The following is a 14,584-nucleotide window of genomic DNA, read 5'->3' as shown; positions in this document are numbered from 1 at the left end:
CCAGGGAAGCCCAGAACCTCTCTTACTTAAATGTAGTGTCATCTTCTCAAACTTAACATGTTCCAAACTGAAGTGAACATGATGGCTCCTCACATCCATTTAGTCCTCAAATCTTAGCAATTCTTCCTTCAAACTCTCAGATTTCCCTTTCCTATTTCCCTCACCATCACTGTACATCTAGACTACTCCTAAAAACTCCTAACTGGTTTCTCTGCATTATTTTTCTTCCACATTTCCACAGCAAGTTTACCCCAGAATTAATCAGAATCAAGCAGTTTCATCCTGTCTCAACACAAAACCTCTAGTGACTCCATGGTCTAAATTCAGCCTGGCATTCTAAGTTCTCCATAACCCCACTTCCCACTTTCTCAACCTTAGCTTCTACCTCTTTTCAACCTAAATGATGTACTGCCACTGAATTGATCTCCTTTTGCCTTCTGAACACGTTATGTGTTATGTTCCCTGCCTGAGGTCCCCTTCCCTATGAAACTTCTCCCTTCTCTTATTCATCTTATAACTGGAAGTTTATACTCTTTAACCAACATCTTTCTATTTCTGCCACCCCCCAGCCCCGGTAATCACTTTATTCACTGTTTCTATCAGTTTGGCTTTTTAAGATTCCACATGTAAGTGATATTATACAGTATTTGTCCTTGTCTGCCTGACTTCACTTAATATAATGCCCTCAGGGTTTGTCCATGGTCACAAATGACAGGATTTCATTATTTCTTATGGCTGAATAATATTCCTGTGTGTGTATGTGTGTGTGTGTTATCTTCTTTATCCCTTTATGCGTTGATGAACACTTAGGTTGTTTCCATGACTTGGTTATTATAAATAATGCTGCAAAAAACATGAGGGTGCAGCTGTCTCTTTGAGAGAGACAGTGATTTTATTTCCTTCAGATATATACACAGAAGTGGGATTGCTGTATCATATGGTTCTATTTTAAATTCTTTGAGGAACCCCATATTGTCTTTCATGATGGCTGCACCAATTTACATTCCCACTACCAGTCACAAGGGTTTCCTTTTCTCCATATCCTCACCAACACTTATCTCTTTTTGATAATAGACATTTTAACAGATGTGAGGTGATATCTCCTTGTGGTTTTGATTTGCATTTTCCTGATGATTAGTGATATTGAACACCTTTTCATATTCATTTTGGCCATTCTTATATTTTTGGAAAAATGTCTGTTCATGTCCTCTGCCCATTTTTTATTTGGATTGTTTGGGTTTTTTGCTACTGAGTTGTATGAGTTCTTTATATATTTTGGATATTAACCCTTTATCATGATTTTCAAATATTTTCTCCTACTCTTTAGGTTGCTTTTTCATATTGTTTATGGTTTCCTTTGCTGTGCAGCAGGTTTTTAATTTGCTGTAGTTCCATTTGTTTAATTTTGCTTTTGTTGCCTTTGATTTTGGTATCAAATCCAAACAGTCTTCACCAAGACCACTGTCAATGTTTTCTTCTAGGAGTTTTATGATTTCAGGTCTTACATTCAAGTTTTTAGTCCATTCTGAGTTAATTTACGTGCATGGTGTAAGATAGTGGTCCAGTTTCATTCTTTTGCGTATGGTTGTTCAGTTTTCCCAGCATCGTTATTGAAGAGACTATCTTTCCCCATTGTATATTCTTAGTTCCTTTGTCGTAAATTAATTGACCATACATGCCTGGCTTTATTTCTGCACTGCCTTTTCTGGTCCATTGATCTGTGTGTCTGTTTTTATGCCAGTACCATAATGTTTTGATTACTATAGCTTTGTAATGCAGTGGTCCCCCCTTATCCATGTGGGATACATTCCAAGACCCCCACTGAGTGCCTGAAACCACGGATACTATCAAATTACCGTGGTTATAGTATATACCAACCCTGTATATACTATATTTTTTCCTATACTCATGTGTGGGTAGCATATATGATATGGATACACAGAACAAAGGGATGATTCACATCCAGGTGGGACAAGCAAACTTTCATCATGCTCCTCAGAACAGTGTATTATTTAAAACATGAATTATTTACTTCTGTAATTTTCCATTTAATATTTTCAGACCACAGTTGACCTCAGATAACTGAAACTGAGGAAAGTGAAATACAGATAAGAAGGGGACTGCTGTATAGTCTGAAATCAGAAAGTGTGATGCCTCCAGCTTTGTTCTTCTTTCTCAAGATTGTTTTAGCAATTCGGGGTCTTTTGTGGTTCCATACAAATTTTCAGATTATTATTTCCTATTTCTAGAAAAATGCCATTGAGAATTTGGTAGAAATTGCACTGAATTTATAGATTGTTTTTGGTGCTGTGGACATATTAACACTGTTAGTTCTTTCAGTCCACTGGTATGGAATATCTTTTCATTTATTTGTGTCTTCAGCTTCTTTCATCAGTTTCTTATAGTTTTCAGTGTACACCTTTTACCTCCCTAGTTAAATTTATTTCTAGGTATTTTATTCTTTATGCTGAAGTTATAAATGAGATTGTTTTCTTAATTTCTCCTTCTGATAGTTCATCATTAGTGTATAGAAATGCAACTGATTTTTTTTAACAGTTTGAATCCTGCAACTTTACTGAATTTGTTTATTCTAACAGTTTTTTGGTGAAGTCTTTAAGGTTTTCTATGTATAATATCATTTCATGGGCAGATAGAGACAGGTTTACTTTTTCCATTCCAGTTTGGATGCCTGTTATTTCTTTTTCTTGCTTAATTGCTCTGGCTAGGACTTCCAGCACTGTGTTGAATAAAAGTGGCAAGGGTGGGCATCCTTCTCTTCTCCCTGATCTTAGAGGAAAAGCTTTCAGCTTTTAACTGTTGAGTATGATGTTAGTTATGGGCTTGTCATATATGGCCTTTATTATGTTGAGGTACGTTCTCTCTATACCCATTTTATTGAGGAAAATATTTAATACTTCTTAATATAAGTCAATACCCATTCGTGATTTTTTTAAAATTCCTAACATAGTAGGAATAAACGGGAAATTCCTTAAACTGGCATTTACAGATTACATGATTACAAACATGGAAAATCCAAAGGAAACTTTAGCCAAATTATAATATAAGAAAATTCAGCAAAATTGCTGAATATAAGGTCAGTTGTATCTGCATTCCAGGCACAAAGAATTATAAAATGAAATTTCAAGAGTAATATAGTTTATAATTGCAGCACAAGTCATCATATACCTAGTAAGAAATTGAAAAGTGTACAGGACCACTCAACACTACACAGAAAACTATAGAATATTATTGAGAGAAATTAAGACCTAAATAAATGGTGGGATATGTCACATTCACACTCTCTCCACTTTTATTCAACATAGTTTTGGAAGTCCTAGGCATGGCAATCAGAGAAGAAAAAGAAATAGAAGGAATCCAAATTGGAAAAGAAGAAGTAAAACTGTCACTGTTTGCAGATGACACGATACTATACATTAGAAAATCCTAAAGACACCACCAGAAAACTACTAGAGCTCATCAGTGAATTCCAGTAAAGTTGCCAGAAACAAAATTAATATACAGAAACCTGTTGCATTTCTGTACACTAACAATGAATTTTCGGAAAGAGTAATTAAGGAACAATTCCATTTATAATCCCATCAAAAATTAAAATACCTGGGAATAAACCTACTTAAGTTAAAGAACTGTACTCAGAAAACTATAAGACACTGATGAAAGAAATTGGAGAACACACAAACAGATGGAAATATATACCGTGTATATGGATTGGAAGAATTAACATTGTTAAAATGAACATACAACCAAAAGCAATCTACAGATTCATTGCAATCCCTGTCAAAATACCGAGGGCATTTTTCACAGAACTAGAACAAATAATTTTAAAATTTGTATGGAAACGTGAAAGACCCTGAATAGCCAAAACAATCTTCAGAAAGAACAGAATTAGACGAATCACGCTCGCTGACTTCAGAATATACTACAAAGCTACAGTAATCAAAACAGTATGGTACTGGCATAAAAACAGATACATAGATCAGTGAAACAGAATGGAGAGCCCAGAAATAAACCCATGCACTTATGGTCAATTAATCTACGACAAAGGAGGCAAGAGTATACAATGCAGGAAAGACAGTATTGGCAATTCCCTGGTGATCCAGTGATTAGGACTCTGCACTCTCACTGCCGAGGGCCCAGGTTCAATTCCTGCTCGGGAAACTAAGATCACACAAGCCCTGTGGCATGGCCAAATAACGGAAAAGAAAGGAGAGTCTCTTCAATAGCTGGTGCTGGGAAAACTGTACAGCCACATGTAAAGGAATGAAATTAAAACATTCTCTAACACCATATACAAAAAAAAACTCAAAATGGATCAAAGACCTTAACGTAAGGCTGGAAACCATTAAACTAAAAGAAAGCAGAACATTCAGCACATTCTTGATATAAATCATACTAAATTTTTTTTTGCATCTATCTCCTAAAGCAAAGCAATAAGAGCAAATATAAACAAATGGGACTTAATTAAACTTAAAGCTTTTGCACAGCAAAGAAAGCCATAAACAAAACAAAAAGGAAAACTACAGAATGGGAGAAAATGTTTGCAAATGATATAACTGATAAGGGGTTAATATTCGCATATATAGACAATTCATACACCTGAACATCAAAAAAACAAGCCTAATTAAAAGATGGTTAGAAGACCTGAATAGACATTTTTCCAAAGAAGACATACATCTGGCCAACAGGCACATGAAAAGATGCTCAACATCATTAATCATCAGAGAAATGCAAATTAAAACCACAATGAGATATCACCTCACACCTGTCAGAATGGTTATCATCAAAAAGACCACAAATAACAAATGTTGGTGAGGATGTGGAGAAAAGAGAACCCTTGGGTGCTGTTGGTGGGAAGGTAAATTGGTACAACTACTGAGGAAAACATTATGGAGGTTTCTCAAAAAACTGAAAATAGAACTACCATATGACCCAGCATTTCCACTCGTGGGTATTTATCTGAAAAAAACAAAAGCACTAATTCAGAATGATACTTGTATCCCAGTGTTCATAGCAGCATTATTTATAATTGCCAAGATATGGAAGCAACCCAACTGCCCATCAACAGATGAATGGATAATGGAGATGCGGTGTATACAATGGAATACTACCCAGTCATAAAAAAGAATGAAATGTTGCCATTTGCATCAAATGCATGGACATGGAGGGTATTATACTAAGTGAAATGTCATACAGAGAAGACAAACACTGTATGATATCGCTTATATGTGGAATCTAAAAAGTACAACAAGCTAGTGAATATAACAAAAAAGAAACAGACTCACAGTTATAGAGAACAAACTAATGGTTACCACAGTGAGGAGAGGGAAAGAGGGAGGGGCAAGATAGGCATAGGGGATTAAGAGGTACAAACTACTATGTATAAAATAAGAAAGGTACAAGAATATATATTACAACACAGGAAATATGACAAATATTTTATAATAACTATAAATGGAATGTAGCCTTTAAAAACTGTGGATCACTTTGTTATTGTATCAACTATACCTCAATTCTAAAAAGAAGAAGAAAGAAAAGAATTAGAAGGCTTAATATTATAAAGATAATGATTTTACCCAGTATGATCTATAGAATCAATGCATTTCTGATCAAAATCTTTGCAGAATTCTTTTGTGGAAATTGGCTAGGTAATTCTAATGTATAATACATATGGAAATGCAGAGGGACAAGGCGCTCTTGAAGAAGAATGAAGCTTGAGGACTTCACTACCTGTAACCAAGACTTTACCATAAATTAATTATACTAATCAAGGCAGTGTGATATTGGTACAAGTGAAAACAAACACACACAGGGGAACAGGATAGAGAATCATGAAACACACCCATAGCTGTATAATGATGTGGTTTATGATAAAAATAACACTGCAGTGAATTGGGGAAAAGATAACCTTTTCCATAAATGGTCCTGGATGAACTAGGTATCCATATTTAAAAACTAGTTTTGACCCTTACCTCACACCAGACACAAAAGTCAATTTCAGGTGGATTACAAGTATAAATGTGAAAGATAAAATGATACAGCTTAAAGATGAAAAAAGAAAATGTGTTTGTGGCTTATGGCAGTTAAAGACACAAAAACTACAAACCAAAAAGGCAGAGATAGATAAATTGAGCTACATTAGAATTAGGAATCTCTAGTCATCAAAAAACACTATTACAAAAGTGTAAAGGTAAGCCATGGAATGGGATGATATATCTGACATATGCATATGTTTGAAAAAGGACTGATGTACAGATTATATAGTCAACAAAAATTAAAACAGTCCTATAGAAAAATAGGCAAAACACTTGAATAGGCACTTCAAGAAAGAGGATATCCAAATAGCCAATAAATAAAAGTGTTCAACTTTATTAATTGTGCACCTGGATGTGTTATTTAAATACATAATGAGATACCTCTCTGTACCCTCCAGAATGGCCAAACTTAAAAGAGGTTGATGACAACATCATCACACATTACATATGTTGCTGATGAGATCACAAATTGGTACAGATATTTGGTATTGACTGAAGCCAAATATGTGCATATCCTCTGACCCAGCAGTTACACTTTTGGGTATATAAATGCATGCATATGTGTACTAAAGGATATTTGTAAGAATGTTCATAGCAGCACTGTTGATGATAACCAAAAACTGGAAACAACTCAAATGTCCATTAGCAGCCAAATGAAATCTGGCAAATTTTACATCGGAGTACTCTCCTACAATGACAAGGGAACACTTCTGTATTAACAAAATGTATGAATCTTATATAATATTAGATAAAATAACCAAAGACTAGAGTGCTTAATATATAATTCCCCATATAGGAGGTTCAAAAATAGACAAAACTAATCTAATGATGATAGAGGCCTGTATGATGGTTATCTTTCTTGGTGAGATTTGTAAGGGGGGGTTCTAAGGAGCCTTCTGGGGTATTTGTAATGTTTGTAATGTTCTATTTTTCAATAAAGGTGGCCATTACTTTGTGAAAATTCACTTTGTGAAAATTAATTGAGCTGTACACTTATGATTTTTGTGTACTTTTCTGTATGTTACACTTCATTTAAAAGTATGGCTTTTAATTAAAATTTTTTAATTTAATTAATTAAAAATTAATAAGCCATACATTTACATTTTCTTTCCTTAACATTGACTTCTATTAAAACTCTGACATCTTGGATTTAAATTTTCTTTAAAACATAAATGTTTTGCTAACTTAAAACAGTATTCCATGAGTTCATAATTCTGTTTGAAATAAAGGTATGACAGTATTTTATTTATTTTATTTACTTATTTATTTATTTATTTTTGCGGTACGCGGGCCTCTCACTGTTGTGGCCTCTCCCGTTGCGGAGCACAGGCTCCGGACGCTCAGGCTCAGCGGCCATGGCTCACGGGCCCAGCCGCTCCACGGTATGTGGGATCCTCCCGGACTGGGGCACGAACTCGTGTCCCCTGCATCGGCAGGCAGACTCTCAACCACTGTGCCACCAGGGAAGCCTGACAGTATTTTATTAATAATAAATTTGAAAGCATTCAGTAAGAAACAATTGTGCCTCTGCTATGTATAAAGAAAAATAAGGAAGGCAAGATACTGTCCTTTTCTCCATTCTCCACTCCCATCATTAGTTTTTCCTATTAATGTATGTATTAGGTACTTTTCATACCTTCATCTCAGTTTTCCATGAGCATGTTTTAATAGCTTGAGCATATGATGTGGCTTAGAGGAATGTCTTCTCTAGAGTCTTCTCTATTTAACTTTAAGGTGTAGAGCCAAGTGGAGATAATCCAGGAATTGAGCTATACCTAGGTGGAATTTGGGAGCGTGGTCTAAACTGAAAATATAGATTTGTGAGTCACTAGGATATAGGTGGCAGTTGAAGAGAGGGGTCTAAACCTTGAGGAGGATTATAAGGACAGGAGAAGGAACAACAAAGCCTGCAGAAGACAATGAAAAGGCCTAGCCAGAGAGAATAAGAGGGAAATCAGGAGTATGTGATATAATGGAAGCCAGTGGAAGAGATTGTCTTAACGAAGGTAGAATAGTCAGCTGTGTTGAATGCTACTGACCGATTAGGTAAGATAAAGACTACATTTGGTGATAGAAGGTTATCAGTGGTATTAGCAGGGTGGTGAGAGCGGGAGTAGTGGAGATAAAAAATAAGTTTGCAGTGAGTTGAGAAATATATAAGAGATAAGAAATTAGAGACAGCCAAAATTTGGATTTAAAGGGGGAGGAAGATTAATTAGGAGGAATTTGGGTGAAAAGGATTTTGTTTTTTTGTCTTGGGGAGGGGAGTGCTGTTACAATGAAAGAGACTTGAACATGTTTTAGTGCTGATGGGAACGAGCCAGTAGGGAGAGAGCAGTTATACATACTCGGGAGATAGAGGCAATAATGTATAGGGTGAGATTTCTGACAGCACTGAAAGTGATCTGAACATAGGTGGGGAAATTAAATAAGAGGAAGGATCATTTTTTTCATGATAACAGGAATGAAGAAGGAAAAAAGATAAGCGGAAGCAAATGTGTTTATAAGTTTGTTGTTAAGACAATAAGGAAATTCTCATTGAATGGCTCCTATTTTCTCTCTGGAATGAAAGATCAGATCACCTGTAGTGATGAAGTGGCGATTTTTGTGGAGAGTGGCGAAGCTTTGAAGTAGCTGCAAATATTGTAGACAATGCTATTGAAATTGTAGGACCGGCAGTCAGAACTAAAGCCCAGTTGAGATGAATGATCTTTTATGGTGATACTAGTCTTCTCTATTATAAGATTTTCTTCACCTGGATAGGGCAGAGGTCAACTAACTGCGGCCCATAGGCCAAGTCTAGGCTCTGGGCCAAGGCTTCTCATGGACTCTTTTTGTAAAAAAAAAAAAAAAGTGTTACTATAACACAGACATGCTCATTTATTGTCTATGGCCACTTTGACACTACAGTGACAGAAATGAGTAGTTGGTTCTCAGAGCCTGCAATCTGACCCTTTACAGAAGAAATTTGCTGACCTCTGGTGTAGTTAAACCTGGATATAGGTACACGGAAGGCAGACATTTGGAGTCAGGTTGAGGTCTTGACAAATGCAATGATAACATCAAAGATATTGGCAGTTGAAGCATTGAAACTTGGAATCCAAGCTGAAGAAGGAAAAGAAGTGAAGAAAGGAACTGATAGGACTTCTGGGCTTTATTGGGGTGTCTTGTAGGTAGCTGGGCGGGGGGGACCTGGAATGATATAAAATTTGGTCATATATAACTGAAATAGGTGATTTCAAAGGAGAAGCAGTTCTAGGTGATGAGAATGTTCTGGGTGTGGTAGCTGAGGTTGTATGGCACTGAGAGGCAGAGTACTGGCTAGATCACCTGTGTAGATGCTGAAGTCCCTCAGAATGGAGCAGAAGGGAAGATGGTGAACCAAGTGGTTGTCTTGTTTTGATCTCTGTGATTTATTAAAGAAAAATAAATAAATTGCTAACAGTCAATTAAAAATTGCTAACTGTGAAAATAAGTAAATAGAAAATTTGTTGCTTTTGTGATTGTAATTAGAACTTACACTTATTTTAAATGTCTTTTGATTATCAGATTGCAGATGTATTTAATTTTGAAGAAACAGTTTATAGTCATCATATGTCTCCAGTTGCCACCAAGCACTGTTTGGTAGCAGGTTTGTACATATGTTGTTTTTAACATATTGAAAACTTTCTCCCTTTTAATATCTAGTTAGTTTTGATATAAACATTTTAACCCTGATGAAGATCACAATTCTTTAAAAAAAAAAAGTGTGTATTACTCTTTGTATTCAGTTTAATGGATATTGTACAAGTTGGGCACTGTGCTAGGTTTCAAAGTGGCTAGGATTCAAAGATTAAGAAAGCACATTTCTGTTCCCTTAAGAGTTACTTTTTTTTTTATTTTTAACATCTTTATTGGAGTATAATTGCTTTACAATGGTGTGTTAGTTTCTGCTTTATAACAAAGTGAATCAGCTATACATATATCCCAATATCCCCTCCCTCTTGCGTCTCCCTCCCACCCTCCCTATCCCACCTCTCTAGGTGGTCACAAAGCACGGAGCTGATCTCCCTGTGCTATGTGGCTGCTTCCCACTAGCTATCTATTTTACATTTGGTAGTGTATATAAGTCCACGCCACTCTCTAACTTCATCCCAGCTTACCCTTCCCATCCCCATGTCCTCAAGTCCATTCTCTACATCTGTGTCTTTATTCCTGTCCTCCCCTTACGTTCTTCAGAACCTTTTTTTTTCTTTTTTTAGATTACATATATATGTGTTAACATACGGTATTTGTTTCTCTCTTTCTGACTTACTTCACTCTGTATGACAGACTCTAGGTCCATCCACCTCACTACAAATAACTCAATTTCGTTTCTTTTTATGGCTGAGTGATATTCCATTGTATATATGTGCCACATCTTCTTTATCCATTCATCTGTCGATGGACACTTAGATTGCTTTCATGTCCTGACTATTGTAAATAGAGCTGCAATGAACATTGTGGTACATGAAAGAGTTACTTTTAAATCACCAAAGTTTCAAAGATTTTACGTGAACAAAATTTGGCAGCTTTTTCATTTTGACACAGTAAAACAAGGAAATGATTTCCTTTTCTCTAGAATGTGTGATTCAAATTAAACATCCATTTTTATGAAAGCACCTGCAACAAAAATTTTCATGTGTGAAGAAGAAAAAATGTTTTTCTGGTATCAGGTATCAGGTCCCTGTGATATTATTTCTGTGGCACTTCATGAATCTCTTCACCTCCAGACATCAGTCAGCTGCTTCATCTTTAAAGAGTTTGGGCACTAACTTGTCTTTGAGGTCCACTCAGTCTGTGTCCAGAGTTTCTGTGAATCTGTTACTAGTGATTAGAAGTATATCATTACCATGGAAAAGCTAAGCTATTAAAATAAAATGAATTTTTCTAGTTATAAACATTAATAACTATTTAAAGTATATTATTAGCATACATTTTTATATTTCTGCATGGATACAGTGAGTATGTCATGACTCATAGGGTAGTTTCTTGTTTCCTTTTGGTGATGATTTATAGTAAAATTATCTTAAACTATTTTTTTTGTTTTGTTTTTACAGTTGGTACTAGAGGGCCCAAAGTACAACTTTGTGACTTAAAGTCTGGATCCTGTTCCCACATTCTACAGGGTATTTGAAACAACAACTACTTTGAGTAAACCATTCAACAAAGTGAAACATTATTAACAATGTATTCTTTATAAGTGACATGACTGATGTATTTTGTGCTAGTTGTTAGAAGTCAGCAGGGAATTAAAGATCCTTTTGTGCATTATTGTTATAAAACTAAACTATTGAGGAGACATTTTTATGTACAGTAGCCAAGGGGAAGCTCAAAGAATATAGAAAGTCTAACTCAAAAACCGTGTGTTATTTCTACATTGAAAAAAATGAACTACTTATGAAACTTACATCAGTACATTTGTCTCCATGAGCATGTTTTAATATTGTTCTGGCTGAGTAAACATTCTTAATATTTAGGTGCTTCTTTTCTCAATAAAAATATTTTAGAAAAAGGTATTGAAATAATACTTCGGTAAAGTTTTAAAAGCTTAAATTATTTTTGCTACTTTTTTATTAGTATTAGATCATCTAATTCTAAACAGTGAAAAAATAGGATGTAATTCAGATATACTATTTTTATTCATCTCTGAGAAACACATAATAAATATATCAGGAAAACTTGGTGAGATGGATAACATTTGTTTTACATTATCATGAATTTCTATGAATATAAGCTAGGTAGATGAAAATATATGATTTGAATAGTTTAGTTAGGTAGAAGTGAATTAAAATGCTGAAATCACTTATCCTATGAACTTATCACTTGTGCTTTCTAGATAAAAATTTTTATATAAATGCCTTTTACAATCATGATTTAAAATAATTTTTTTCTGTTATAACTTTCTGAAAACTTAGAGAACATTTTTATTCTTTAGAATGTTTATCTTGTATGGTGGTTTGTTGCAGGGATTTTGTTGTAGATATAAGTAAGTAAGCTTGAGCTATATCACTTATTAATGGAGAGACTTGCTAGGCTAACACCTGTATTTAAAAAGACAGACTCACTTGCTCTGAATGTTTTTTGCAAAGCAAACCCAGACCTTTTATAATAAAATAGCATTGTGAGAAATGCCCCATAGACTTCACATTAATATTTAAATATAGATTATTATAAATGTGAAAAAATCATGATTGTATCAATTTATTTTTAAGATTTAGTCTATGCTTTCTTCATAATCTGACAAAATTAATTGTACTGTATCTTTTGATTTTTTTCAAATATTTTGCAAGTCATTTTATACAGTTGTTTTGCAGGTCACAGACAAGAAATATTGGCGGTTTCCTGGTCACCGCGTTATGAGTATATCTTGGCAACTGCAAGGTAAAATGCAAATTATTTGGTTTTGAAGTTAATAATTGATGATAAGCATTTTGGAAAGACTGTTTTTATGTTAGACGCATATTTAGTTGCTAAGTAGGTCCTGGAAAATAAGATAATTGAGTTACAGATTTTAATTCATATCACCAAAAGAAATCTTCCTTTGCATCATAATCTTAATCCTGACTATCTATCTTTTTTTTTTTTTTTTTCTGACTATCTATCTTGAAGGTGCTCACTTTGTAAAACAGAGCAAACAACAGAATCTATGTAGCAATGCAAATCTACTAGTACTACCCATGAAACAACTGTGTTGTGTCATTTTTGCTTACAAAAGTGTAACACTGTCAACTTAAGAATAGTAGCATTTTAATTCATTTTCTTTAACCCAAAATTATTTTGAATCTGATTCAGCACATTCATCCACTCATTGATTCAGTTTACTAACATTTAATGACTCCTATCATGTGCCATGCATTGTGCTAGGGACACAGAGGTAACACAGGCGTAGTCCTTTCAAGAAGGTAATAGTGTAATGAGGGGGTATAGTCAGAAAAATCAGTGATTTCAGAACATCCTGAAAAATGCTTTAATAGAGATATGTCTCTGGTAGGTATAATATGGGAAAAAAGAACAAGAGCACTTAACTCTTTTTCTTTTCTTTTTTTTTTTTTTAATTGGGGTATAGTTGTTTTCCAGTGTTGTGTTAAAAGCACTTAACTCTTGAGGATCAAGGGGGTTGGGGGTTTTGTTTGCTGAAAGGAAGAGTCTTACATATTTAAATGCTGACAGAAAAGTATCGCTGCAGAGAAATTAGTGAAGATAAGAAATGAAGGGGTGACTTCCCCAGTGGCGCAATGGTTAAGAATCTGCCTGCCAATGCAGGGGACACAGGTTTGAGCCCTGGTCTGGGAAGATCCCACATGCTGCAGAGCAACTAAGCCCATGCTCCACAGCTACTGAGCCTGCACTCTAGAGCCCATGAGCCACAATTCCTGAAGCCCGCACGCCACAACTGCTGAAACCCACGCACGCTAGGGCCCACGTGCCGCAACTGCTGAGTCTGCGTGCTGCAACTACTGAAGCCCGTGTGCCTAGAGCCTGTGCTCCACAGCAAGAGAAGCCACCACAATGAGAAGCCCATGCACCATAACGAAGAGTAGACCCTGCTCGCCGCATCTAGAGAAGGCCCACGTGCAGCAGAAAGGACCCTACGCAGTCATAAATAAATAAATAAACAAATTAATTATTTTTTTAAAGGAAGAAATGGAGGGAATAATTGGTATATCAGAACCTTGACTAGACAAGAGAGGGTAATATCAAGGGTCCCAATAGAAGGGGACACTGATTTGACACATGAAGGGCATCATGAGACTACATGGAAGGAGGAAAAAGGCATGAATACAATTAAATTTGTAACTTTGGCAGAGAAGCTCAAGAAATGTGAACCCAGTGGCCTCTGTTGTTTTTTAGTGAGTAGAACTTGATGTCATCTATTGAAAATACTGGAATGGGATGCAATTTTCAGGGAAGGTAGTTAAAGATTTGGAATAACAGTTTTAATGAATGGAAGAGGGAGCTGATTAAGGGCACATAGGATTGCTGGTCAGTATTTTGTGCTCTATGGAAGGTGTAGCCCACAGCTGTACTAAGCCACAGAAATCAAAACATTGAATGACACAGACTTAACAATTGTCCAAAAATCGTTCAAGTCACAGGTATAAGGAAGGAAATAAAATCACCAAAAGCCTTATAGGAAGGATCAAGGACCTAATGAGATAGAAGCATGAGTGTTGATAAGAAAATTTAAAAACTGAAGGGACAGGAAGTAGCAATCAAATTTTGATATAGACATTTTAATAAAACTTTTTCCAGAAGAATTATTACAAAAACTACCTTTATTAGTCTTATAAAGAAATGTTTCAGTATTTGTAAAGCAGCCAGCCCTCCCTCTCTGTCACAGTTTATTCCTCAAAGAAGCTTCTGTTAGTAGTTTGCAGAATGTGACATTGAAATTTATGATTTCTGAAGTAGAACAAAGTCTAGAATGTAGCCATAAGAAGGCTGGCCAAAGAGGTGTGAAGGTGAGGAGCTAGGCACTACTTGTGGGTCCATGCTAGACTGGATTTACATTG

General features: G+C 35.4%; 1 protein-coding gene across 3 annotated transcripts in view; it reads left to right on the top strand.

Moving 5' to 3' along the window:
• Positions 1 to 14,584, top strand: part of ERCC8 (ERCC excision repair 8, CSA ubiquitin ligase complex subunit) — a 59,872-nt gene that overhangs the window by 23,289 nt on the left and 21,999 nt on the right. For all 3 annotated transcript variants that reach the window (XM_029218208.1, XM_029218207.1, XM_029218209.1), the window contains 3 exons: positions 9,600 to 9,681; positions 11,129 to 11,197; positions 12,386 to 12,452. In XM_029218208.1, coding sequence (XP_029074041.1) covers positions 9,600 to 9,681; positions 11,129 to 11,197; positions 12,386 to 12,452 — 218 coding nt within the window. The remainder of the gene's footprint in view (positions 1 to 9,599; positions 9,682 to 11,128; positions 11,198 to 12,385; positions 12,453 to 14,584) is intronic.

This window comes from Monodon monoceros, unplaced genomic scaffold (assembly GCF_005190385.1).
Source record: "Monodon monoceros isolate NGI ecotype Baffin Bay Population unplaced genomic scaffold, NGI_Narwhal_1 Super_Scaffold_12, whole genome shotgun sequence".
In the NCBI taxonomy this organism is placed as follows: domain Eukaryota; kingdom Metazoa; phylum Chordata; class Mammalia; order Artiodactyla; family Monodontidae; genus Monodon; species Monodon monoceros.
This window is presented reverse-complemented; position numbering and strand designations above follow the sequence as displayed.